Source organism: Rana temporaria, chromosome 4 (genome assembly GCF_905171775.1).
Source record: "Rana temporaria chromosome 4, aRanTem1.1, whole genome shotgun sequence".
In the NCBI taxonomy this organism is placed as follows: domain Eukaryota; kingdom Metazoa; phylum Chordata; class Amphibia; order Anura; family Ranidae; genus Rana; species Rana temporaria.
In genome coordinates this window covers 1,755,451-1,783,018 of record NC_053492.1, presented here as the reverse complement: position 1 = coordinate 1,783,018, position 27,568 = coordinate 1,755,451, and the positions used below count along the sequence as shown (strand labels likewise).

Here is a 27,568-nt window from a genome sequence, read left to right as displayed (position 1 = left end):
TTGAACCCTCTTGCTTTGCATGTAATGAGTCTCTCTCATATATTAGTCTCGCCTTTTAAGTTGCATTAGTGAAATAAATGAACTTTTGCATCATATTCAAATTTTTCGAGTTTCACCCGTATATCAGGGTGTGCTTCTTCCCCACATGTCCAGCAACATTCACATACAAGACATTTCCCGCACTCACTAATACACCTCGAGGGTTGTGTGGGACCCCTGATGTACAGGAAGACAGGACTTCAGTGAGGAATATTTCCCTCACTCAGGACAGGAATACGGCTTCTCCCTCGTGTGAGATCTCTGATGTCTGTAAAGAGTGGACTTCACTGAAAAACATTTCCTGCACTCAGGACAGGAAAAAGGCTTCTCCCCCGTGTGAGTTCTCTGATGTGTGGAAAGATTGGACTTCTGTGAAAAACATTTCCCGCACTCAGGACAGGAAAAAGGCCACTCCCCCGTGTGTGATCTCTGATGTGTGGAAAGATAGGACTTCACTGAAAAACATTTTCCGCACTCAGAACAGGAAAAAGGCTTCTCCCCCGTGTGAGATCTCTGATGTTTGGAAAGATCGGACTTCTGTGAAAAACATTTCCCACACTCAGAACAGGAAAAAGGCTTCTCCCCCGTGTGAGATCTCTGATGTGCGGAAAGGTGGGACTTCTGTGAAAAACATTTTCCGCACTCAGAACAGGAAAAAGACATCTCCCCCGTGTGAGATCTCTGATGTTTGGAAAGATCGGACTTCTGTGAAAAACATTTCCCGCACTCAGGACAGGAATACGGCTTCTCCCTCGTGTGAGATCTCTGATGTGTGGAAAGATGGGACTTATCTGAAAAACATTTCCCGCACTCAGGACAGGAATATGGCTTCTCCCCCGTGTGAGATCTCTGATGTTTTGAAAGATGGGACTTCCGTAAAAAACATTTCCCACACTCAGGACAGGAAAAAGGCTTCTCCCCCGTGTGAGATCTCTGATGTCTGTAAAGATGACACTTATCTGCAAAACATTTCCCGCACTCAGGACAGGAATACGGCTTCTCCCCCGTGTGAGATCTCTGATGTGTGGAAAGATGGGACTTCTCTGCAAAACATTTCCCACACTCAGGACAGGAAAAAGGCTTCTCCCCCGTGTGTGATTTCTGATGTCTGTAGAGATTGGCCTTCTCTGAAAAACATTTCCCACACTCAGGACAGGAATACGGCTTTTCCCCCGTGTGAGATCTCTGATGACTGTAAAGATGACACTTATCTGCAAAACATTTCCCGCACTCAGGACAGGAATACGGCTTCTCCCCCGTGTGAGATCTCTGATGTGTGGAAAGATGGGACTTCTCTGCAAAACATTTCCCACACTCAGGACAGGAAAAAGGCTTCTCCCCCGTGTGTGATTTCTGATGTCTGTAGAGATTGGCCTTCTCTGAAAAACATTTCCCACACTCAGGACAGGAAAAAGGCTTCTCCCCCGTGTGTGATCTCTGATGTGTGGAAAGACTGGACTTCACTGAAAAACATTTCCCGCACTCAGGACAGGAAAAAGGCTTCTCCCCCGTGTGAGATCTCTGATGTATGGAAAGATGGGACTTATATTCAAAACATTTCCCGCACTCAGAACAGGAAAAAGGCTTCTCCCCCGTGTGTAATCTCTGATGTGTGGAAAGACTGGACTTCATTGAAAAACATTTCCCGCACTCAGGACATGGAAACCTCTTATGTGTTGGAAAGACAGCACTGTCCCGCACAGTCTGAGGTTCCTCAGGATAAGAGGAATACGATGGTCCGGCACCGTCCCGCATAGTCTGAGGTTCCTCAGGATAAGAGGAATACGATGGTCCATCTACACTGTGTGGTGCCGGATGGACATTTGAGGTAGTCGGGTTTTCTCCTGGACTATACTGTGTGATGTCCTCATCTTCTACTTTACAGTCTGGAGACAAAGTGAGACAATCCTCTGAGGTTTTCCTCATCTCCCGTCCATCTACTAAAATAGAAATACAAAGATTATTACCAGACATGAGCTGATTGGTTCCCCTAAATCAGGACTCCGCCCACATCAGGCAGCTTTGTCTCTGAGGATCTTACAATTCCCCCCTCAAGGTAACTAGTAAATGGCTCCTCTGATCTCCTACCAGATCATTTCTTTATTCATGGACCTTAGTCAGAGAGTGAGGAAACAACGAGAACTGTCTTTTATAGGAGTGACAGTGATGAGGGGATTATAGGACGAGGGTCAGGAGTATGTAATGTACAACATAGAGTATATAGTGCAGGGGTCAGGAGTATGTAATGTACAACATAGAGAATATAGTGCAGGAGTCAGGAGTATGTAATGTACAACACAGAGTATATAGTGCAGGGGTCAGGAATATGTAATGAACATGTAGCACCCTGGTGTTTAGGAGGGGTGGCTAATAAATTGAGTTCACCAGGTGTTAGTTATCCTTGCTTATTGTTAGGAGATCTACTGATTCCTCTCTAACTTTGGATGGCTGTACCTTTTCTCTACTGTCACTAGGTGGCACTAGATAGACAAGGGTGTAGCAAGGTCGGATTATGAATGCATGGGGTGCCTCAGCCAATTGGCAGGGGTTTCTTTGGTCCCTTGGCCTGCTGGGAGAGCCTATTTGGGGTGAGTCAGGTGATCGGGGTTCTGTGCCACCTGGACAGCTGTCTGGGTGGACGTGTGTTATGTCGCCCCGGTTCTTAGGCCGGAAGCCTGAGGCCTATCCAGGAGCAAGAGAATCAGTGCAGGGTTGGCAGTGCAGGATTGGATTCCAACCGAGAGTAAAGATTCAGCCGAACGGGGAACCAGTTGTGGTCGGAGGTGGAGGGGAAGCTGTCGCCACTAAGGGACCATCCACCTTGTTACCGGAGACTACAGTTAGTAAGCTGGAGCCAGTACCAGAGCAATCTTCTCACCAGCCCCGGGCCAGTGAAGAAGTGGGAAAGCTTCAGAAGGTGCCAAGCCAGGGGCCCAGCAGGATAGCGGGGGTGACGCTTGAGGAATATACAGCGGGTTAGCTGTAGAAGAGCTCAGGAGATTCAGTGGCCACTGAATCTGGAAGTCCAGTGAGTGGGGAGGAGCCTAACCCCTCCCGGTTCAGTTTGCAGCAGAACAAGCGAATGGATCGAAAGTTTGTGTGAACATTCGAACACCGTTAAAGTTTTTGGGGCCCGAACGTGAAAAATCAAAAGTGCCCACAGGCTCTATATACTCTGAACAGCAGTATACAGGCGGTCCCCGTGTTACAAACAAGACAGGGACTGGAGGTTTGTTCTTAAGTTGAATCTGTTTGTAATTTGGAACTGGTACATTTTGGAAGTGTAGCTCCAGCCAAAAAAAAAAAAAATGTTAAGCTTTTTGGGAAACATAGGGAAGGGTTATCACCCCTGTAACATTTGTTTTGCTGTCTGTGCCCCGTGTTCAGAAGATTTCACCTCACTTTCTGTCCCAATGACAATTGGATTTAGAAAATTTGGGGTTATTAGGGAAACAAGGATTGGTGATAAAGCATCAGTGGAGAGGAGACACCTTTTTCCCATATTAACTCTTACAGGAGAGAATTTCCCTTCCTAGGGGGAGATTTCCTCTCACTTCCTGTTGTCTCCCTCCGTTTGTAAGTAGGAGTCGTTTGTAAGTCGGATGTTTGAAAGTAGGGGAAAATTGTGCCTTAGGTGTTGGTGGTACCAGAACACTGTAAGCCCTCACCCGTTACTCTTGGTGGGTGCAGGAACGGGCCCTGCTGTGAAATATTAGATCAAAAATTGTAATTAACAGGGGCAGAAAAATTGGGCCTTAGGCGGTGGTGGTAGTGCCCTGAAACAAAAATATTCTTAGAAGCTATCAACATGAACATTGAGAAGGAATAGGATAGTCACTCAGCATAATAGCATAGTCACTCAGCATAGGCAGTCTTCAAGGGATCCCACATCCATAGAAAAATCAATTGGTTACATCAGCATCAGGTGCTTGGTAGCTGGTGATCCAAGACTGATTCATTTTTATGAAGGTGAGCCGATCAACAGAGTCTGTGGACAGGCGCACTCTGTGATCGGTTACAAAGCCTCCAGCAGCACTGAATGTGCGTTGGATGCAGGACAGGCCAGTAGCTCAATTGCATATTGTGCAAGCTCTGGCTCAGCTGCGATTCCCCTGTTTTTAAACGAATTAGACAACGTTGTCTTAGATGGATTGGTTTACACAAATAAAAAATATCTGTCACCCCTTTTTGATGAACTATTGATGTGTGTTTTTCTATGATTAAAGTTCATTGTACCATCCATAGTGGTCTGTTTTTGTCTACTTTGAGAGAACTTTATTTTCTCACTTTTTTGCTAGATTTTTCTAGGCCAACAGAACTGCATTGACATAGTATTCTATGTGACTGAGACTTGGATAGATGCACTGAACTATATGTAGATTCATATATACTACCTCTTTGTAAGGTATTTATAATCGGTTGATCCAGGCATTACTCCATATTTTTCACTCTGTCAAACAAGGCCAAGACATTGCCTTCCACACGCTGGTAGAGAGCCGGAACGGTCTTCCATGAAAAGAAATGGAGTTTGGGAACCTGCAACTGGGGTACCGCACATTCCACAAATTCACAAAAGGGGGCAGAGTCTACCAGCTGAAAAGGCAGCAGTTGCAGTGCTAGCAATTTAGCCAAGCTAGCATTCAGACGCTGAGCATGTGGATGGCTGGGACCATATTTCTTTCTACAATATAGCAACAGGGGTAGGGAAATTTGCCTGCTACAATCGGATGTTGGGACACCTAATTCTACACCTTCATTCCTCTCAGTGCAGGTTTCTGAGAGGACTGAGGGTATAGTGGGGTTGGAGATCCCAGCTGATAAGGAGCAAGGAGAGGTCCGCCTTCTTCTTTCATGTGGGTCTTTTAGGTACGCTTGCCAACAGACTGCATGGGAGGTCGTCATATGTCTGGTCAAGCATGTGGTGCCCAAGCGGTTGCTGTTTTGGCCACGCTTGATACGCTTCAGACATAATGTTGCAAACAGCAACGGTGCGATCTGTTGCACATGTGTCAAAAAAGGCCCACACCAAAGAACTTTTCAAAATACGCGGAGAGTCAGCAGCGCCCTGCACATGCTTAGCTCTGCAGTGTGATGCAATATGGTGTGCTGCCCTTAAGCTGCCCCCTGGAGGGCATTCTGCCTCATTCGAGATGTTCCTCCTCCTCCTCTCTTCTATCAGGCACCCAAGTAGAGTCAGTGACCCCATCATCCTCTCCCTCCTCCTCACTGGAGCAAACTTGGCAGTATGCTACAGCCGGGGGAACATGACTGCCAGTTTCTTGTCCTTCTTGGGCACCCCCTCTCTCTAGGCTCACGTTACTCCCTTCCTCAACCTGGGTCCCATCATCAGAGCCTTCAAAACGCTGCTCATTCTCCTGCAGCATGTACCCGACACTGTGGTCGAACAGTTCGGGGGACTCCTCTGTGCACGATGGTGGGGCTAGGGAAGGATTGACTGATGACATGGAGCCGATGGAATAGGCCGCTGTGGCAGCTGCATTGGCAGGCAAACTACTCTGAGCCGGGGTGACAGAGGATAAGGACGGCTTTGTTATCCACTCCACCAACTCTTCTGCATGTTGTGGCTCAACGCCGAAAGAAAGGGATAGGCTTGGCTAGACTGGATGCAGTGGATATTATATATATATATATATATATATATATAATTTATTGGACTGCAGCTCACTGAATCACCTGCCTGCCTGAAAGTATATTAGAAAAAGTACACCAGGAATGGCCTGCAGTCAGATCTAGCTACACTGGATGCAGTGGATATATATATATATATATATATATATATATATATATATATATATATATTAAATGCACTGCAGCGAACTGAATCGCCTGCCTGCTTAATCTAAATGACACTCTGTCTCTGTCCACGCCAACAACACACTACACAGGGCCGACGTGCATGCGGCCTTATATAGTGTGGGGCGTGGACTTAGTCCCCCTGAGCCATGATTGGCCAAAGGCACCCTGCCTTTGGCCAATTATGGCTCTCTTTGCTGACAGCGCTGGGATTGGCCAAAGTATGCGGGTCATAGTGCATGCTTTGGCCAATCATCGATCTCGCAGTGCATTATGGTGCCTGACGCGGCGCTCGAATTTGGCGCGAACGCCCCATAATGTTCGTCTTTCGATGAACGGGCGAACAGCCGATGTTTGAGTGGAACTCATGTTCGACCCGAACATAAAGCTTATCCCTACTAGTGAGAGACCGGGAGCTCAGGGAGAGAAGATCTGCAGTGAGAGACTGTGTGAGAAGAAGAGAACTATTCTGTGTCACCAAGAGTTATGTAGAACTAGCGTTAGTGACTGTAACAAGATTTGTTACCATAGGAGACAGCAGTCCTACCTATACAGAAGTGATGTCCGGCTGGAGGCCTTCCACTGTATAGCAGTCTACCTATAGAAGTCTCGGAGTCTGCCAATTGTCATTACATCTACTGAAATGTGTCCTGGCCCTAAACCGGCTCTCCAACCGTTCTTGTTCAGAGATAATTAAGAGTATGTAATGTACAACATAGAGTATATAGTGCAGGGGTCAGCAGTATGTAATGTACAACATAGAGTATATCATGCAGGGGTCAGGAGTATGTAATGTACAATAGGGATGAGCTGAACACCCCCCTGTTCGGTTCGCACCAGAACCTTCGAATGGACCGAACGTTCGCGCAAACATTTAGAACCCCTTTGACGTCTATGGGACTCGAACGTTCGAATTCAAAAGTGCTCATTTTAAAGCCTAATATGCAAGTTATTGTCGTAAAACGTCTTTGAGAACCCAGTCTTGCCTCAGGGAACATGTATCAATGGAAAAAAAGTTTTAAAAACAGTCGTTTTTTCAGGAGCAGTGATTTTAATGATGCTTAAATAAATAAAAATAAAAAAATAAAAAATTCTTTTAAATATCGTACCTGCTGGGTGTCTATAGTATGTCTGTGATAACGTCTTTAAATAGCACAATCACCTGCCTGCCAGTAAATTAGGAAGAACTGATCTAGCTAAACTATACAGTGTATAAATATATGTACAACACCTGGGATGTATATATATCCTCTACACCAGGGGTCCTCAAACTTTTTAAACAGGGGGCCGGTTCACTGTCCCTCAGACCGTTAGAGGGCCGGACTATAAAAAAACTATGAACAATTTCCTATGCACACTGCACATATGTTATTTTGAAGTGAAAAAAACAAAATGGGAACAAATGCAACCCTCCCCCTTCATCATTATAAGCCCCCCCTCACAATCATTAATTGCAAACCGATCATGATCATTGCAAGCCCCCCCACCTCACCATCATCATCATCATCCCCTCATTGCAAGCCCCCCTCGCCATCATCATTGTAAGCCCCTCATTGCAACCCCCCACAATCATTAATTGCAAGCCGATCAAGAACATTGCAAGCTCTCCAATCATCATTACATCATCAGCCCCCCACCATCATCATCATCATCATCAGCCCCACCATCATTAATTACATCACCATCAGCCCCCCTCACCATCATCATCATCATCATCATCAGCCCCCCCCCCCACCATCATCATCATTACAAAATCATCAGCCCCACCATCATCATCATCATTAAAAAATCATCAGCTCCATCATCATCATGATTACAAAATCATCAGCTCCACCATCATCATTAAAAAATCACGCGGGCCGTAGTTTGAGGACCCCTGGTTTAAACCCCCCCCCCCCCACCACCATCATTATCGTAAGCCAGCCCCCCCCCCTTCATCATCATTAAAAAATCATCCGCTCCCCTCACCATCGTAAGTCCAGGCCCCGCCCACCGTCATCATCATCATCATTAAAAACCCATCAGCTCCCCTCACCATCGCAAGCCAGCCCCCACCATCATCATTAAAAAAATCTTTAGCTCCCCTCACCATCGCAAGCCAGCCCCACCCCCCACCATCATCATCCTTATTAAAATAATCTTTAGCTCCCCTCACAATCCAGCCACCCCCCCCCCCATCATCATCATCATCATTAAAATAATCTTTAGCTCCCCTCACAATCCACCCCCCCCCCCCATCATCATCATTAAAATAATCTTTAGCTCCCCTCACAATCCAGCCACCCCCCCCCCCCATCATCATCATCATCATTAAAATAATCTTTAGCTCCCCTCACAATCCAGCCACCCCCCCCCCCATCATCATCATTAAAATAATCTTTAGCTCCCCTCACAATCCAGCCACCCCCCCCCCCCCATCATCATCATCCTTATTAAAATAATCTTTAGCTCCCCTCACAATCCAGCCACCCCCCCCCCCCATCATCATCATCATCATTAAAATAATCTTTAGCTCCCCTCACAATCCAGCCACCCCCCCCCCCCATCATCATCATTAAAATAATCTTTAGCTCCCCTCACAATCCACCCCCCCCCCCCCATCATCATCATTAAAATAATCTTTAGCTCCCCTCACAATCCAGCCACCCCCCCCATCATCATCATCATCATTAAAATAATCTTTAGCTCCCCTCACAATCCAGCCACCCCCCCCATCATCATCATCATCATTAAAATAATCTTTAGCTCCCCTCACAATCCAGCCACCCCCCCCATCATCATCATTAAAATAATCTTGAGCTCCCCTCACAATCCACCCCCCCCCATCATCATCATCATCATTAAAATAATCTTTAGCTCACCTCACAATATAGCCACCCCCCCCCCATCATCATCATTAAAAAATAAACTTTAGCTCCCCTCACAATCGCAAGCCAGCCCCCCCCCATGTAAGCCCCTCACAGCCTCCTTACTGTTTTGTGCTGTGTCAGTCTGGCTGTCACGATGCTCCCCCACTGTAACAGTTCTGGCACGCTGTTAAATGTCCCGCCCTCCTCCTCCTCCTAGACCAGCTTGTGTGACAGACAGCACACTGGCTCTATCACACAAGCTAGTCTTCTAGGAAGAGGAGGGCGGGACATTTAACACAGCGCGCCGGAACTGTTAACGCTGTGTTTCACGGAGATCTCCGTGACACAGCGGGATTGCTGTGTAACCGGCCGGCATTGCCTGTCAGGGACGGGCGGGCCGGTTTAAAGTCCTCCGCGGGCCGCATGTGGCCCGCGGGCCGTAGTTTGAGGACCCCTGCTCTACACACTGTGGGCCAAATTCTCAAAAAAGCTGCCTAACTTAACTTTCAGCAGTTAAGTTACACAGGCGTTAAATTTCTACCTAAGTGCCCGATCCACAAAGCACTTACCTAGAAATTACACGCCGTGTAACCTAAGTGCCTCCGTCACAAGGCGGTCGTCTGCTCGAGGGGGCGATTTCTATTCAAATGAGGCGCGCTCCCGCGCCGGACGTTCGGCGCATGCGTGTGACGTCATTTTTCCCGACGTGCATCGCGCGAACGTACTTTACGCCGGGCTTTGTGGATCGCGACGGGACAATAAAGTTGCGTCGGAAAAAAAAAAAAATACGTGCCGGGAAAAAAAATTCTAAATTTAAAAAAAAAAGCCGCGATCGAAAAAAAGGTTTGTTTTTACAAGGTCTAAACAGTTTAGGCCTTGTAAAAGCAACCCTAATTTTACGTATGCAAAACGTAACTTACGCAGAAAACACAAAGCTAAAAAGCTTTGTGGATCTACTTAAGTACTCATTTGCATACGCAAAGCGGCATTTCGACTCGAAATGCCCCCAGCGGCGGATGCGGTACTGCATCCTAAAATCCGACAGTGTAAGTCCCTTACACATGTCGGATCTTCTGCCTATCTTTGGAAAAATCCTGCTGAGGATCATTTCCAAAGATAGGCACAGGGATACGCAGGCTGAACAGCAGTTCCGCCTGCGTATCTCCTTTGAAGATTTGGCCCTGTAACTTTAACTGACTAGCATGCCTGCTCTATCTACAAAAAAATACACTCTCTCTGTTCCCTGTTAACTGCCGCAACACACTACACAAGGCCGCCCTGCAGGCGACCTTTTATAGTGTGGGGAGTGTACTAAACCCCCTGAGCCATAATTGGCCAAAGCCACCCTGGCTTTGGCCAATTATGGCTCTCCTTTTTTTGTGCGCTGTGATTGGCCAAGCATGCGTGTCATAGTGCATGCTTGGCCAATCATCAGCCAGCGATGGCACAGTGAATTATGGTCTGTGAAACGTAACTCGAATTTGGCGCGAACGACCCGTTTTGTTTGTATTTTGACGAACAATCGAACATATGATGTTTGAGTCAAACAGGAGTTTGACTCGAATACGAAGCTCATCCCTAATGTACAACATAGAGTATATAGTGCAGGGGTCAGGAGTATGTAATGTACAACATAGAGTATATAGTGCAGGGGTCAGGAGTATGCAATGTACAACATAGAGTATATAGTGCAGGGGTCAGGAGTATGTAATGTACAACATAGAGTATATAGTGCAGGGGTCAGGACTCATGATATTGGTATTTAGTAATCAGTGGTGGATGAAATGATTACTGGAGACAAGTTGGAGAGATTTCACACCGCTGCCTCCCATCTCCTGAGACTGCACTCAGTGACTTGGGTCTGAGACTATACAGACATATCCCTCCACCCGGCACAGCCAGCTAATAACAGAGCAAGTAACCCGGGAGAATTGTTCTGTCAGAGATCTCACTAGACCCGGGCATGGGGCAGAAGACCCAAGGTACATACCTCAGGTGTCTAGGTCAAGCAAACCCTATGGTGAAAATCTACATTTTGCTGCCAGCTGAACCCCAGAATCTCCATAAATCCAGTCTAGAGACATAAATTGTGTCTGCAGCACAGAGAAGGAAGATTATCCGAGAGAAATACAGGAATACAGGACGGGGAACACAGCTCAGGAAAGTGACCAGGGGATTACAGGCTGATATCACCCAGTCCCGCCCTACTCTGGACCAATCAGTGAGCAGTATGGGTGGAGGAATGGATTTAGTGTTAATGACCCACCTGTGCTGATCTCTGTAGGAGTGTCCTCCTCTATAAATGTCCCCGTTATTCCATCCTCCTCCATAGACTGCTGATCATCCCTCACATACGTCTCTTCTTCTTCTGATTTCACCTCAAATTCTATATCGATTGGATCTCCACTCTAAACCAAGAGAATGAGAGAGAATATCATCTGTAAGATATAAACTTACATACAAAATCCACACATCATCTCCACCAGTCCATGTTCTAGATGCTCCGTCCCACCGACCTTGTAACAGTGGGGTATGGTGTGACCTTCCTGTGTGGAATCCCGGCAATACAGAGGACGGGGACATCTCTCTGGTGGGTTCCTAGTATTAGATGGCTCCATCATATCCTTGTGTCCTTCTGAAAACTCCTCCATCACTCCAAACTCCTCATCCTCCTCTTTATACTCTTCTTTAACATCAATATTATCATCCCCGAGGTTTCCACTCTGAATATATAATAAAACATTCATTATAATAAACATGTTTGTGTATAAATCATAACCACCAATAATTGTTCCTCATCTACCTGATGATGGTGGGGGATGGTGTGTTCTTCCTCCATCACCCCATCCTCCTCATCCTCCTCTTTTATCTCTTCTTTAACCTCAACTTTAGAATCTCTCAGGTTTCCACTCTGAATAGAGAATAAAAATGACATCAATGGTAACAATGCAGATAATGTACAGATCCTAATGATACTATCAGTGATTGTTCCTCATCTACCTGATGATGGTGGGGGATGGTGTGACCTTCCTGTGTGGAATCCCGGGAATACAGAGGACGGGGACATCTCTCTGGTGGGTTCCCATTACTGGATCCATCTGTAGGAAACACACACACTGACTGAATACATTGTTTCTATGTGTTTATCAGATGATGGGGGATCTAGGTGAGCCTCCGTACTGCTCTCTCCTTTACAATAAAGTCTCCTCTTACCCGGTGATGTGAGGGGCGGCTGATTGTCCATCATGACGTCCTTGTAGAGATCCTTGTGTCCTTCTAAATACTCCTACATAGGGAAATAGACAGTGACATCACCTGATACTTACAAAGATAAAGTCATCATCCAGACACATCCCTTGTGTTGAACCTTCACAGACATCAGGAATAGTTATTTCCTCCCCCATAAAGATTATAAAATCAAACACAAGTATCATAAGTCCACCTCTAACTAAAACCCCCAACCCGTATTATCGTATAATCTGTTAGTATAAACTGAAATGAGGAGAATGTTCCGGCCTTGTAAGTGGGGGAATGTTCTGACCCTGAAGGGGTTAATCTAGGTCTCCACACTATATATGTGTGTATCATCATCTGCTGGAGATAAAAGAGGTCACAGTGACTATGGAGGAAGAGGACGGACATGACGGGGTTACTGGGTGTAAATAGAAGATAAGATCTTATTACCTCCTCTGCTGCCGATTCCAAAGATGTCTCCTCGCTACTTTCTCCCGACTCACCTCTCACCCGGAACTTCCTGTCTGTCCCTGACATCATTTCCTGTCTTCCATAGAGACTTCTTCTCTCTATGGTAGAAGTGAGATCACCATCTTGTGGAGATCAGAGGAACTGCAGCCCAGAGAAACATCTCATAGGTGTCCTTTTATGAAAGTGCGGTAAAATACCGCTATTCAGTTCTCAGGCATTCTCAGGGGAGATCGCTCTCCTCTGAGTGCCTGTTTATGAAGCTTTGTAGATCGATTCTCATGTTGAGATGAGGAGCGATCTACAAACGGCCGGAAACTCCTGAGAACTGCTTCTCTCACTGTAATCTCGCGTGATGTAGCGGGATTACAGTATGAGGAAGTGAAAAATACAGAAAAAGTTGAACACGAATCAGCACACATTATACACCACATATTAATAAAATAATAAAGTTACATTCCCACCAAACAATATACATTAACCGAATTATTAAAAAACATTGTTTTTATCAATATTTAAAGCTCATACATGTGCCTATTTACATGTGAATGGTGTATAGGAAATGAATGGAATCCCACATATGTAGCTATACACCATTCATATCAATGAAAAGTACATTTATAATCATTACATTTTAATAAAGTATAAAAATATAAACCCCGTATAACTGTAATAGAACAGTCCATGGGTAAAACCATATTTTAGGGTTTACAATTTTTTTTTACTAATAAATAAAAAATTATATAAAAATGACTTTAATAGCATTTTAACATTTTAATGCAGGTAGACGAAAATATATATATATATATATACAGTGTATATATATATATATATATATATATATATATATATATATATATATATATATATATATATATATATATATATATATATATATATATATATATGTGTGTGTGTGTGTGTGTATTATATATCTATAGATATATATATATATATATATATATATACACACAGAAATAAACACACACACACATATATATATGCTATATGATGATGTATAAGTACATATATATATTGTGACAGGAAGTCAGGTAAATCTGTGGGTGTTGTCACAGACGGGACATACATTTCTGCCTTGTTTAGACAATATACCAATTATTATCAGGTGTCGGCTGCAGAAGTAGCCAGAAAGGTTTAAGGGCGTTGGAAAACTTCAGCTGTTCAGAATGAGGCAATTAAGACCTCTATAAGTAATCCAGAGGATTACTACTGATTGCTGCATCCTGAGGCCTCGTACACACGGCCGAGGAACTCGACGTGCCAAACACATCGAGTTCCTCGGCGAGTTCAGCCCTGAAGCCGCCGAGGAGCTCGGCGGGCCGAGTTCTCCCATAGAACAACGAGAAAATAGAGAACATGTTCTCTATTTTCTCGACGGCTCCATCGGGCCGAAAGTGTACAGACGACAGAGTTTCTCGGCAGAATCCGGCTCTGACCGAGTTTCTCGCTGAATTCTGCCGAGAAACTCTGTCGTGTGTACGAGGCCTGAGGCTTTTTGAGTGAAGGAGAACAGTAGCTGAAAAGACTTCTGAAGAGGTGAGGTGGTGTTGATTTTTCTGTGTGATAAAATCAAAAAGACTATTGTTTTCTGCTGACCAGCAGTGTCTTCCCAGCACTAGGCTGTGCCAGACTCCATAGATAGGTTCCTGTGTGGTGAAGGTAGACGCCCCAAGTGGCCAGGGTTTATTTTATGTTTGATTTTGTTTATGCTGTTTGGATGCTTGCACTTGTTTCCAGCAAGATGGAAGAATAAACCGTCTTCGGCTGCTTCTCTGTATAGTTCAGTGTGTAGTGAACCCATCCAGGGGGTCACACACCCCCGCTACTGAGCTAACCCCTTACACACGGTGGAATGCCATGAGCAGTTAAAGTAAACCCAAAATGGAGGAGATACTGAAACAGCTGGCTATAGCAAATGCAAATTAACAGCAGACAAATGCAGGTTTGCAGCGGAGCCTTGCAGCTCAACAACAGGCTCACGCAGCTCAACAACAGGCTCACCAAGAGAGCATGGCAGCTTAACAACAGGCTCACGCAGCTCAACAACAGGCTTACGCAGCTCAACAACAGGTTCACCAAGAGAGCATTGCAGCTCAACAACAGGCTCACCAAGATAGCATTGCAGCTCACCGAGAGAGCATTGCAGCTCAACAACAGGCTCACCAAGAGAGCATTGCAGCTCAACAACAGGCTCACCAAGAGAGCATGGCAGCTCAACAACAGGTTCACCAAGAGAGCCTTGCAGCTCACCGAGAGAGCATTGCAGCTCAACAACAGGCTCACCAAGAGAGCATTGCAGCTCAACAACAGGCTCACCAAGAGAGCATTGCAGCTCAACAACAGGTTCACCAAGAGAGCCTTGCAGCTCACCGAGAGAGCATTGCAGGCTTGGAACAGAGACACCAGCAGCAAATGGAGGCCATCGTGACACAGCTTCAGAGACAGCAGACCGAGGTTGGGAGTCAGGCCAGTAACATACCGACTTTTCGGGTAAGACACTTATTGCCAAAGATGATTGCAGATGAGGACCCTGAGATGTTTCTGACCACGTTTGAGAGAACAGCGGAAAAAGAGAGTTGGCCTAAAGACCAGTGGGCTGGACTAGTGGCCCCCCTATTATCTGGAGAAGCCCAAACGGCATATTTTGATTTGGAGCTTGTAGATGCAAAAAACTATGTTCGATTAAAAGAGGAAATATTGGCACGTTTTGGTGTAACCCTGGATGTCCGTGCTCAGCGGCTCCACAATTGGAGTTATCGGCTGAGGAAGCCACCTCGGTCGCAGATGTATGACCTCATCCATTTGGCTAAGAAATGGCTGCAGCCAGAAACTCTGTCCGGACCAAAAATTTGGAGCGAGTAGTCATGGACAAATTTCTTAGGTCTCTTCCTAACACCCTGCAGAAATGGGTGAACCATGGTGGTCCGGAAACCGCAGACAAACTTGTAGACCTGGTCGAAAGGTACCTAACAACAGAGAATTTGTCCTCTTCCACCAGAGACGCACAGACTTTTCACCCCAAGACCAGACCCTCCCCACCTATAGGTAAGACTGCATCAAGGGATGGGGGTGGAGAGAGGGACCAAGGAGCAACTAGAGGAATTATCAAAACTACTGCTAATGTTTGGCGAGAACGGCCTGGAAGACCCATCCCACAGGAGAGGACCAGAAGGTTGATTTGTTACCATTGCCGGGAAGAGGGACATGTAGCAGCGGTTTGCCCAGTGGGTGATGAACCCATGCAGTGTGACTTTCTGACAGAGAGACGACAGTCCCTTTTTGCAGCCACATGCACTGCAGTAAAGGGAAATGAGAAACCTTTATATAGAATGCGCTTAGATGGTAAAAATGTTGTGGTATTGTTGGATTCAGGTAGCCTGGTCACCTTAGTGAAAAGTGATCTAGTGGTGGGAAAAACCTTACATCCGAGGAAAATGGCTGTAGTTTGTGTACATGGGGACACTCGAGAATATCCGGTGACTACGGTTTCCTTTGAAACCTCCCTCGGTAACTTGTGTCACCAGGTGGGTTTAGTTCCCAAACTGCCACATGACGCCATTGTGGGAAGGGATTTCCCAAAATTCTGGGAACTCTGGGACTACCCAGATTCCCCAGTAGGTGGTTCTTCTGAGCCTGAACCATCTACTCCAGAAACCTATGACTGTGAGGATTCTCCTGAGTTTCCATTCTCAGTCTTAGCAGGGGAAACACCAGTCCCTAGGGAGGAGCCTGCTACCTCAGAAGAGGAACAGCGGCCGATAGGGTTTTATGATCTCGAGGTGCGCAGAGAAAATGTTGTCACTGAGCAATTGAGGGACCCCACATTGCTAAGAGCCCGGGAGAATGTAGTGAAGATAGATGGGCAGTTAGTTAACCCTGACGAGAGGGTTGCCCTCCCTTACTTCATTATTGAAAGGGACCTGTTATATCGAGTGTCACAGAGGATAGAGGACACCATTGAGCAACTGGTAGTGCCTAAACCGTACCACAAGATGGTTTTGGAACTGGCCCATGGGCACATTCTTGGGGGACATTTGGGAGCAGAAAAAACCCGGGAGAGGATCACCCAGAGGTTTTATTGGCCTGGGATCACGAAGGAAATGGAATTGTACTGCTCTTCCTGTCCAGTGTGTCAGATTACTGCACCCATGCCACATTTCCGCAGTCCGTTGGTACCCCTGCCCATTATCGAGGTCCCTTTTGAGAGGATCGCCATGGACCTGGTTGGCCCCTTACGGAAGTCCACTAGAGGGCACCAGCACATCTTGGTAATAATGGACTATGCCACCCGTTACCCAGAAGCGATTCCTCTCCGAAACACCTCTGCTAAAACCATTGCCAAAGAGTTGTTTCAGGTTTTCAGCCGTGTGGGTCTTCCTAAGGAAGTCCTAACTGACCAAGGCCCCCCCGTTTATGTCTAGGGTGACCAAAGAACTTTGTAAACTCCTGAAAGTGACCCAATTACGTACATCAGTATATCACCCTCAGACAGACGGGTTAGTGGAAAGGTTTAATAAAACCTTAAAACAAATGTTGAGGAAGGTGGTGGATAAAGACGAAAAGAATTGGGATTATCTGCTCCCTTATCTGATGTTTGCCATTAAAGAGGTTCCCCAATCGTCCACAGGGTTCTCTCCGTTTGAGCTACTGTATGGGAGGCACCCCCGGGGCCTACTGGACATTGCCAGGGAAACATGGGAGAGTGAGAGTTCCCCTCATCGAAGTGTGATTGAACATGTAGCCCAAATGCAAGACAGAATTGCCCAAGTGATGCCGATTGTGAAGGAACATTTAGCCCAAGCCCAATTGGCTCAACAAAGGATTTACAATTGTGGGGCCCAGGTCTGTTCCTTTGCACCTAGTGATAGGGTGTTGGCGTTGGTCCCCACGGTCGAAAGTAAATTCCTAGCCAAATGGCAGGGCCCCTATGAAGTGTTGGAGAAAATGGGGGTGGTGAATTATAAAATTAGCCAACCGGGAAGATGAAAACCTGAGCAGCTCTATCACGTGAACTTGCTGAAACCATGGAAGGATAGAGAGTCCTTGGTCGCTACGACTACCCGATTTTCTGCTCCATTTAACCTGGCTGTCCCTGAAGTTGGGATAGTGGAGACTCTATCCAAAACTCAGCAACAGGAGGTTAAAGAATTTGTGCTCCGTAATAAGGAGAAGTTTTCAGACCTGCCAGGTTGGGTCTCTGGAGTTGAACATGACATTATCACCACACCAGGGGATAAGGTCAAGTTGAAGCCTTATAGAATTCCAGAAGCCCGGCGAGAGGAAATTCACGAGGAAGTAAAAAAAAATGCTTAAACTGGGGGTGATAGAGAGTCAAATAGCGATTGGTCCAGTCCCATTGTCTTAGTGCCCAAACCAGATGGAAGTTGGCGGTTTTGTAAAGATTTTCGCCACCTGAATAAAATCACTAAGTTTGACACCTATCCCATGCCCGCATAGATGAACTGATTGATCGCCTAGGCACTGCCCGGTACATGACAACGTTAGACCTGACCAAGGGTTATTGGCAAATTCCTCTCTCGAAGTCGGCCAGCGAAAAAACAGCATTTGTAACTCCAGACAAATCTTTCCAATATCGGAGGATGCCTTTTGGGTTACAGAATGCTCCCGCCACATTCCAACGCACCATGGATAAGACCCTTCAGCCTCATCGAGCCTATGCTGCTGCATACCTCGATGATGTTGTCATCCACAGTGAGGATTGGGAATCACACTTGCCAAAAGTTCAGGCTGTGTTGGATTCCATCTGGAAAGCCGGGTTTACAGCCAATCCAAAAAAACGTACCCTTGGGCTAGAAGAGGCGAAGTATCTGGGGTATACCTTTGGAAGAGGTCTAATCAAGCCCCAAATAAAAGTTGAGGCTATTCAGGATTGGCCATGTCCCACCAACAAGAAACAGGTTTGTGCATTTTTGAGGATCGCGGGCTACTATCGCCGCTTTATCCCCCATTTTGCCTCACAGGCTGTTCCCCTGACCAATTTGGCCAAAGGGAAGGAGTCTGTAATGACCAAATGGACTCCCGAAGCAGAAACAGCTTTTCAGGCTTTAAAGCAGGCCTTATTTAGTCAGCCAGTTTTAAATTCGCCTGATTTTTCACGGGACTTTGTGGTTCAGACAGATGCGTCAAATGTGGGCTTAGGAGCTGTACTGTCTCAGATTATCAAGGGGGAGGAACACCCTGTTATGTACCTCAGCCGAAAGTTGAAGGCCCATGAGGAAAATTATGCCACCATTGAGAAAGAGTGTTTGGCGGTGAAATGGGCTTTGGATTCTCTCTGATTCTACCTCGTGGGCAGACAGTTTGAACTGGTGACGGATCATGCCTCATTGAAGTGGATGGCACAGAACAAAGAGACCAATATGAGAATAAATAGGTGGTTCCTGGCCCTCCAGGAATTTATTTTTGTGGTAAAGCATCGCCCGGTGTTAAAATGGGGAATGCAGATGGGTTGTCCCGAGTGCATGTGTGCCTGGCAACCTGTGTCCCAACCCTAGGGTTGAAACAAGAGGGGGGGGTATGTGACAGGAAGTCAGGTAAATCTGTGGGTGTTGTCACAGACGGGAGATACATTTCTGCCTTGTTTAGACGGTACACCAATTATTATCGGGTGTCGGCTGCAGAAGTAGCCAGAAAGGTTTAAGGGCATTGGAAAACTTCAGCTGTTCAGAATGAGGCAATTAAGGCCTCTATAAGTAATCCAGAGGATTACTACTAATTGCTGCATCCTGAGGCTTTCTGAGTGAAGGAAAGCAGTGAGCTGAAAAGACTTCTGAAGAGGTGAGGTTCTGTTGATTTTTCTGTGTGATAAAAATCAAAAAAAGACTATGGGCCAGATTCAGATACGTTATCATATCTATCGGCGGGCGTAGCATATCTCAGATACACTACGCCGCCGTAACTTAGGGCGCAAGTTCCGTATTCAGAAAGAACTTGCGCCCTAAGTTACGGCGGCGTAGTGTAAATGTGTCGGCGTAAGGCCGCCTAATTCAAATTTGGCTGGTAGTGGGCGTGTTGTACGTTAATCTGTCATGACCCCATGTAATTGACGCTGTTTTCGAACGGCGCATGCGCCGTCCTTGGACGTATCCGAGTGCGCATGCTCGAAATCACGTCGCAAATAGTCAATGCTTTCGACGTGAACGTAACTTACGCAAAGCCATATTCGCGAACGTTTTACGCAAACAACGTAAACGATGGAAAATTCGACGCTGTCCCGACATCAATACTTAACATTGCGTACGCCTCATATAGCAGGGGTAACTTTACGCCGGAACGACGCATATAGATACGCCGGGCGCAAATACGTTTGTGAATTGGCGTATCTATCTAATTTGCATATTATACTCATAAATCTACGGAAGCGCCACCTAGCGGCCAGTGTAAATATGCAACTATGATACGACGGACTAAGAGACTTACGTCGGTCATATCTTAGCAAAATTCTGGCGTATCTTGCTTTCTGAATACAGAAAAAAGATACGCCGGCGCATCCTAGAAGTTACGCGGCGTATCAACAGATACGTCGACGTAACTTCTTTCTGAATCTGGTCTAATTTGTTTTCCTGCTGTATGACCAGCAGTAGGCTGTGCCAGACTCCATAGATAGGTTCCTGTGTGGTGAAGGTAGACGCCCCAAGTGGCCAGGGCGTCTGGCCACAGCTGTGTTTTTGCACACTAATTGACACATTATTTGTATCCAATTATCACCCAGACTTTCTGCACACCGCAGAGGGTTCACTTTTTCAACCCCTTAATTGGTGGGTCTTTATTGGCGCTACACTTTAATTCTATAATTTTTACAACTGTCCTCTTGTTGTGTTGGCAGCCTAAAGTTTTGTTTTTTAGTTTTGCGCAATTTTTTATATGATTACTACTGATTGATGCATCCTGAGGCTTTTTGAGTGAAGGAGAGCAGTGAGCTGAAAAGTCTTCTGAAGAGGTGAGGTGGTGTTGAATTTTCTGTGTGATGAAATCAAAGAGACTATTGTTTTTCTGCTGTATGACCAGTGTCTTCCCAGCACTAGGCTGTGCCAGACTCCATAGGTAGGTTCCTGTGTGGTGAAGATAGACGCCCCAAGTGGCCAGGGTTTATTTTATGTTTGATTTTGTTTATGCTGTTTGGATGCTTGCACTTGTTTCCAGCAAGATGGAAGAATGAACCCAAATCTTTGTTTTCAGCCGTCTTCGGCTGCCTGTCTGTATAAATTCAGTGTGTGGTGAACCCATCCAGGGGGTCACACCCCCCGCTACCGAGCTAACCCCTTACAATATATATACATACACTATAAATTCCTAACCTGCTTATTTTGGGGTGTATTGGGGGAAAGATGGGATCTGACTGTATAGCTGCTTGTGTGTGAAGCATGGAAGACAAAAGACTTCCTTCTTCCTCCACAATACTCAGCCAGCTTCGGCTTCTCTCTCTGATTCTCCACCTCTGAGATGGTGAATCAGAAAGTGAGAATTCTGTCACAGATCGCCAGTGAGGTGCTGAGATCGCACCTTCATAAACTGCTTTCCGTTTCTGTGACAGTCAGTTACAGAGTCTCACTGTGCTGAGATAATCGGTGGAGAGAACATGTTCTCCGCTGATTACGGGGGAAGCGGCCGCACATGTCGTCACCCGCCGCCGCCGCCGCTACACAGCCCATCAGGGAATTTTTATATGCTGCTTTACATTCGCCTTTTGATCTATTAACATTCTCTGTGGAGTGTTGATTAACCCCTTGGAGGATTCCTTGTGATGATTTGATCTGTGGCAATTGTTTCTGCTTTGCATGACTTCCTGTTAGTTCAGGGGTCTATGCTGGAGGTGAGAGTACCTAGTGAGACTTCTGGTGGAGGGATTGTCACGTTATTGTGAATCTTCAGCACTGGTGGATGTTTCATATGGACTCATTCTTTCACTTGCTACTTGCTTAATTATTTTTTTATTTTTATTTTCAAATCTCTGTATTAATTTTTTCCGAAAACATTCCATACAAAATAGAACCATACATATACATTTACATTCCCCCATTTACATTCATCTGCTCTCCTCTAGAGCCTCCATACAATTCAATTCGTCCCTTTCACCTGACTCAAATACCTTTACCCCCTCCTCTCTCCCTTCATTTAATGGTGTGGTTAACCTCCCCTTATTCCCCATTTATCCTGATGCTGTCATGGAGTTCTCTATCCAGCTTGCCCATACTCTCTCATATTTCTCCCCATGTCCTCTATTCCGATATGCCTCTCTATACATTGGCAAATTACTGTTTACCAAGTTTTTCCAGTGTACTACCGAGGGAGCTTCTGTCTTTTTCCAGTTTAGCACTATTGTCTTTCTAGCATAGAACAATAGTAGACCTATCTGTGTCCTCCTTCCTACTGACATACTGTTTTCCCTGCCAATCCTAATGGCGCGCACACACGGTCGTTTGAGATGAAAAAAAAACAACATTTTTAAAAACGTCATTTAAAATGACCGTGTGTGGGGAAAACTTTGTTTTATGTCTTCTGAAAAAAAAAAATTCGAACATGCTTCAATTTTTAATGTCGTTTTTCAAAATGTTGTTTATTTGTGTCATTTAAAATGATAGGGCCATATTCACAGAAAAAATACGCCGGAGTATCTGCTGATACTCCGGCGTATTTTCAAATTTGCCGCGTCGTATCTTAATTTGTGATTCACAAACAAGATACGACGGCATTTGGCTAAGATCCGACAGGCTTATGGCTTCGTACGCCTTCGGATCTTAGGCTGCAATACTTCGGCCGCCGCTGGGTGGAGTTCGCGTCGTTTTCCAGTGTCGGGTATGCAAATTAGCTTTTACGGCGATACACAAAGGTAACAGTGTGTGTTACGTCGTCGCAAGTCGTTTTTTCCCGTCGCAAAGTCAAGCCTGCTTTTTCATGGCTTAACTTTAGACCAGCCATGTTAAAGTATGGCCGTCGTTCCCGCGTCAAATTTAAAAAATTTTTTTTTTGCGTAAGTACATTACGCACGTCGCCATTCACAAACACGTCGGGGCGCCGTAATTTTGCGCAAAGCGCGGCGGGAAATTTCCAAACGGAGCATGCTCAGAACGTTCGGCGGGGGAACGCGCCTAATTTAAATGATACACGCTGTGAAGGATATGTCAGTGTAAATCTCCCTGCTTGGTTAAATTGTGGGTTAGAGGTAAAATGGATTCATGTGTTACAAGCTATTGACATGTTAATGACCCGTCTGCAGCTAGCTCCTTGTTTCAAAGGGATGTTAAACCTGTTTACTGTGATTAGAGGTGACTCATGTTATGTATTCTGATTGCTTCATTATGCGGTGCCAGGCTGCCCAGCTAATGTGTTCTGTACACCTTGTAATTAACTTCCCTGATGTCATTATTTAAAGAAAATGTGTCTCAGGTCGGCTCCGAATTGTCTGGCTATATTCTGTATGAGAAACTCTTGAGTGTGTGAAAAGGGGGTGGAGCTCCCATTGTTCCTTGATTAAGGATTTAGCTTGTAAAACTGTATTTATAACCAGCAGCAAGCTGCCAATAAATCAGTCTTGGTTCCAGCATTCAATCTTGACTCATGTGTGGATGATCCTGTGATGTTCTTGTATGGAGAGGAGGGAATGCTTGACGGGGATATCATACCGATACCGTCACACACGCCCCATTTGAATTAGGCGGGCTTGCGCCGGACGGCTTTACGCTACGCCGCCGAAAGTTTACACGCAAGTGCTTGGTGAATCAGGCACTTGCGCTGAAAACTTGCGGCGGTGTAACGTAAAGACGATACGTTACGCCGCCGCAAATGTACCTGAATCTGGCCCATAGTGTGTGGGTAAAACGACATTTAAAACAATGTTTTTAAATCTGTGCATGCTCAGAAGCAAGTTATGATGCAAGCTTGAATGGAACAGAGTGCCGTCGTACGTGCTGAACGTAACCGTGCTTTGCTAGAGCATTTTGAAAAAACGATGGTGTGTAGGCAACGTCGTTTTTTAAAATGAAGCTTGAAAAACGTCATTTTATTTCATCACAAAAAATGACCGTGTGTACGCGGCATAACAGACAGATCTCTGCTTCTTGTTCCAATCTTATTGATGTCACTATGGCAATGATTCTCAGGACCTCTCTCCAGAATACCACTATCTTTGGGCATAGCCAAAATATGTGCATGAAATCCCCTGGGATGCCTGCACATCTCCAGCAGTCCTGAGGATTTATCGGGGAGATCTTGTGTAACTTATATGGTGTGTAATGGCTTCTATGTAAAAAAATGTAATTGTATTAACTTATCTCTAAGTGATACAAGTATCTGCAGTGGAAACCTCCATACCTCCTCCCACTTCTCCATTAATTTGGAACATCCCTCTGCCAATTTTCCCTTCATTTATTTGTATCCGGAGCCGTAATCTTTATTAAATACGTGTAGAAATTTGAAGTTTTCTTTTTTCCTTTTTTTGCCATTTGCTCCAGACCTGATTCTATGAATCGCGGGGTCCCCTCTGGAAATTGAGCTAGTAAGGCGTGAATAAGCTGCCTATACCTAAATGCATAGCTCTCCGGAATGTTCCCAAGTTGTCTCATTTCTACGTATGATAGAAACTTCTCCCCTTGTAAAACTTGTGACAATTTCTTTATCCCATATTTAGTCCACGCCCCTGGATCCTGGATGGAAACTAGATGTGGTAACTCCGGGTTCCTCCACAGTGGGGTATTTGGTGATAAGTTTATTTTTAAATCTCCTTCTTTTCCTATAGCAACTTTCCATATTTTTACTGTTGTCCTCCTTGCCGGGGTTAGATCTCGTCTTGTTTTGATCCCTCTATACAATAATCCCTGCAATGCCTCTACCGATTGGACCACTGCCGCTTCCAACATAGTAGCTGCATCATACCCGTCCGGGTTTAACCATCTCCCCGCCGTCACTAATTGTGTAGCTATATAGTATTTATAATAATCTGGAAAGGCCAGTCCTCCCTGCGCCTCCGGTCTCATCAGCGTAGTTAATTTAATTCTTGCTGGTTTATTTGCCCAAATAAATGTAGATAGCATTCCATGTAACTGTATAAATAAATTCTTTGGCACCCACTGTGGCGAGTTCCTGAATATATACAGAAATTTAGGTAAGATCTTCATTTTTATCAGGTTTACACGTCCTAGTGATGACAGAGGCAATGTCCCCCATATCTTTAGCTTCCTCCCAAGCTCCTGTACCACTGGGTCTAAGTTTAGCCTTCGAAAATCTTCAGCCTGTATAGATATTATAATACCCAGATACTTAAATTCCGCTACCCATTTCAAAGGTAGGTTCGGGGGCAGCAGTTTCCTGTGCTCCTTGATCAATGGAGAACAATAGGGACTTACCCCAATTTCCTTTCAGCCCTGTAAATGGTGAAAATGCATTTAATAACTCTAGCGCTCCCTCTAAAGACAGCCCCGCATCTCTTAAAAACAGAAGCATATCATCTGCGTATAGAGCTACCCTCTCCTCCAGCCCCCCCACTCGGAGTCCCTGAATGTTCGGTGTGGTCCTTAGAGCCTCTGCCACTGGCTCCACCGCTATTGCGAAGAGCGCTGGAGAGAGAGGGCATCCGTACCTCTATATAGCCAAAAGAAGGATGATAATTTTCCTCCCAGCTTAACTGCTGACATGGGTCTCCCATATATTGTTTGGATCCACTTTATGAATACTAATGGGAATCCCATCCTTCTAAGTATTTCCCACAGGAAAGGCCATTCGACCGTGTCAAAGGCCTTTTCTATGTCTAGGGAGGCCACTGTCCTAGACCCCTCCTGCATATGATGGGTATGTATATTTGTATAGAGCCTACGTAGATTAATACCCGTTGTTCTCTGTGGCATAAATCCTGTCTGGTCAGCATCTATTATATTTCTAAGCAGGGGTTGTAGTCTTAATGTTAATATCTTCGTCAAGATTTTTAAATCAGTATTTGTGACAGAACCCACTGTCACTGTGTGTTTTGGAAAGAACTGTGTCCGTGCCTCCTACCGACAGACTATGGGCCAGAAGATACTGGAGACCCAGGACAAGCTGGCATGGATGTAATGTAATGTTACAACCCTTCTCCCCCCACCCCCCCCCTCTTGTTGCTGTGTCTAATTGTGTTGATTCATGACACATAGACAATGGCCTAGACTGCAGACATCTCTCCGCAGGGGGTGTGTATTGAGGCTGCCTGCTTACCATAAACTCATTAGGTATCTGTAGACTGTTTCAATGTACAAATGTTCAGTTCCCATTGGTTGTTGGCTAAGGGGAGTGTCCCTAGCTCTGTGTAACTGTATGTCTTGGAATTTAATAAACAGTTTAAGCTCTGGATGTTTAACCCTCAACACCTGTGTGGATTGTCTCGTGATTGAGGGGTTAAGGGCTGGTTATGGCGAGGTTGCAGGCTGCGGGTGCGTTTGGAGGACAGGAGACACAGGTCTGGCGGATGTGCCCACCTGGGGTATCTGAGATCCGTCACAGTATTTAATAGCGCTATTGGCCTATATGATGAACATCATTTTGGATCCTTTGTTTCTTTATCTATCAGTGTTATATGTGCTTCTCTCATTGAATCTGGGAGGGCCCCTTTCCTTAACCCGCTTGTGAATACTTTTGCTAATTTAGGAGCTAATAATGCTCCATATTTTTTTATAGAATTCTGCTGGAATTCCATCTGGGCCTGGTGCTTTCTTCCCCGAGAATGTACGTATAACCTCCATAATTTCCTCAGCCGTAATTGGACAAACTAATGCTCTCCTCTCCCCATCCGACAGCCACCCTAGGGCTATCCGATCCAATAGGCCCGTCATATCCTCCGGGCGGAAGTCGGGTGGCAGGGAAGAGGCATACAGTGTACTGTAATATTCTCTGAAAGTCTCCAATATCTCTTCTGGTTCTTTTACTTTCTGTCCATTTGAATCCTCAATTTCTGATATAGTTGTAGCCTGATACTCTTGTTGCACCAATCTTGCTAGGAATCTACCCCCTTTATCTCCCTGCTCAAATATGTTCTGTCTATTTTTGTGCATTTCTAATCTTGTTATCTCCTCCATATGCAAATGTAAATCTCTTTGTGCGCCCATCATTTCTTTAAAGTTGATCCCGCTGGGGTCTTGGCCATATTTTTCCTTCCGGAAATCAATCTGTCTCTCTAACTCCTGCATCTTTACCTTCTGATTTTTATTGACCGCTGAGATATTTGATATATATTGTCCTCGCAGATATGCTTTGAACGCATCCCAATCCATCTCTACCGAGGCTGATCCAGCATTATTCTCCCAATATTCCATTATTATCAATGTCATTTTCCCTGCTATTTCCGGATGTCCCACCCATTGTGGAGTCAATCTCCATAGGGATGCGTTTCTTGGAGTAGGAATACGTATTGACAGGAACAGAGGTGAGTGGTCTGAAAGACCGCTTGGTAGGTATGTAGCTTCTGCGATGTCTGTCAACATCGCAGAATCTGTAAATGCCAGATCTATTCTAGACGCCGCTTTATAAGAGGCAGAAAAACAAGAATACCCTCTCATCATCCCCGGATTTTTCCATCTCCAAATCTTCGTTACCCCCATTGCCTGTGCCCAATTATACAGATCTGCTGAATGTTGTTTAGGATGTTTTGATCTATCTAGCTCTGGTGATAAGACCGCATTGAAGTCTCCAATCAACATCAATTTTGCTGGGAGATGCTGAATAATTTTTTCCATTATCTCGCTTAGAACCCCCACCGAAGATGGGGGTGGGATATGCACTGCCACCGTAACATATCTCTGTTTGCCAATCGTGTACAGCAGGATGACATATTTTCCATTTATGTCTATATAAGCCTTCTCTACTTCTCCCGGAAAGGTTTTGTTTACCAGAATTGATACCCCCCTAGCATATGAAGAATAGGTGGAGTGGTATGTTTCTCGTATCCAGGTTTTTTATAACGTTATTACTTTTTTTCCCATTAAATGTGTCTCCTGCAATATAATCAATTGGGGAGAATATTTTCTTATATACTGAAACATCAAGGCTCGTTTAAACTTTAAGTTTAGTCCTCGGACATTCCAAGATAGTATCGAAAAACAATTATTTTTCTCAGGCATTATATCTAGAGTATAGGAAGAACCCCTGCCTCCATTGTATCT

General features: G+C 45.2%; 1 protein-coding gene across 1 annotated transcript in view; it reads right to left on the bottom strand.

Moving 5' to 3' along the window:
- Window positions 1-279: 279 nt before the first annotated feature.
- LOC120935819 (oocyte zinc finger protein XlCOF7.1-like) overlaps window positions 280-27,568 on the bottom strand; it is a gene marked incomplete at both ends in the record, with an annotated part of 54,836 nt that continues 27,547 nt past the window's right edge. Inside the window, one exon of the mRNA XM_040347881.1 lies at window positions 280-1,660. Within this exon, the coding sequence (XP_040203815.1) occupies window positions 280-1,660 (1,381 nt within the window). The remainder of the gene's footprint in view (window positions 1,661-27,568) is intronic.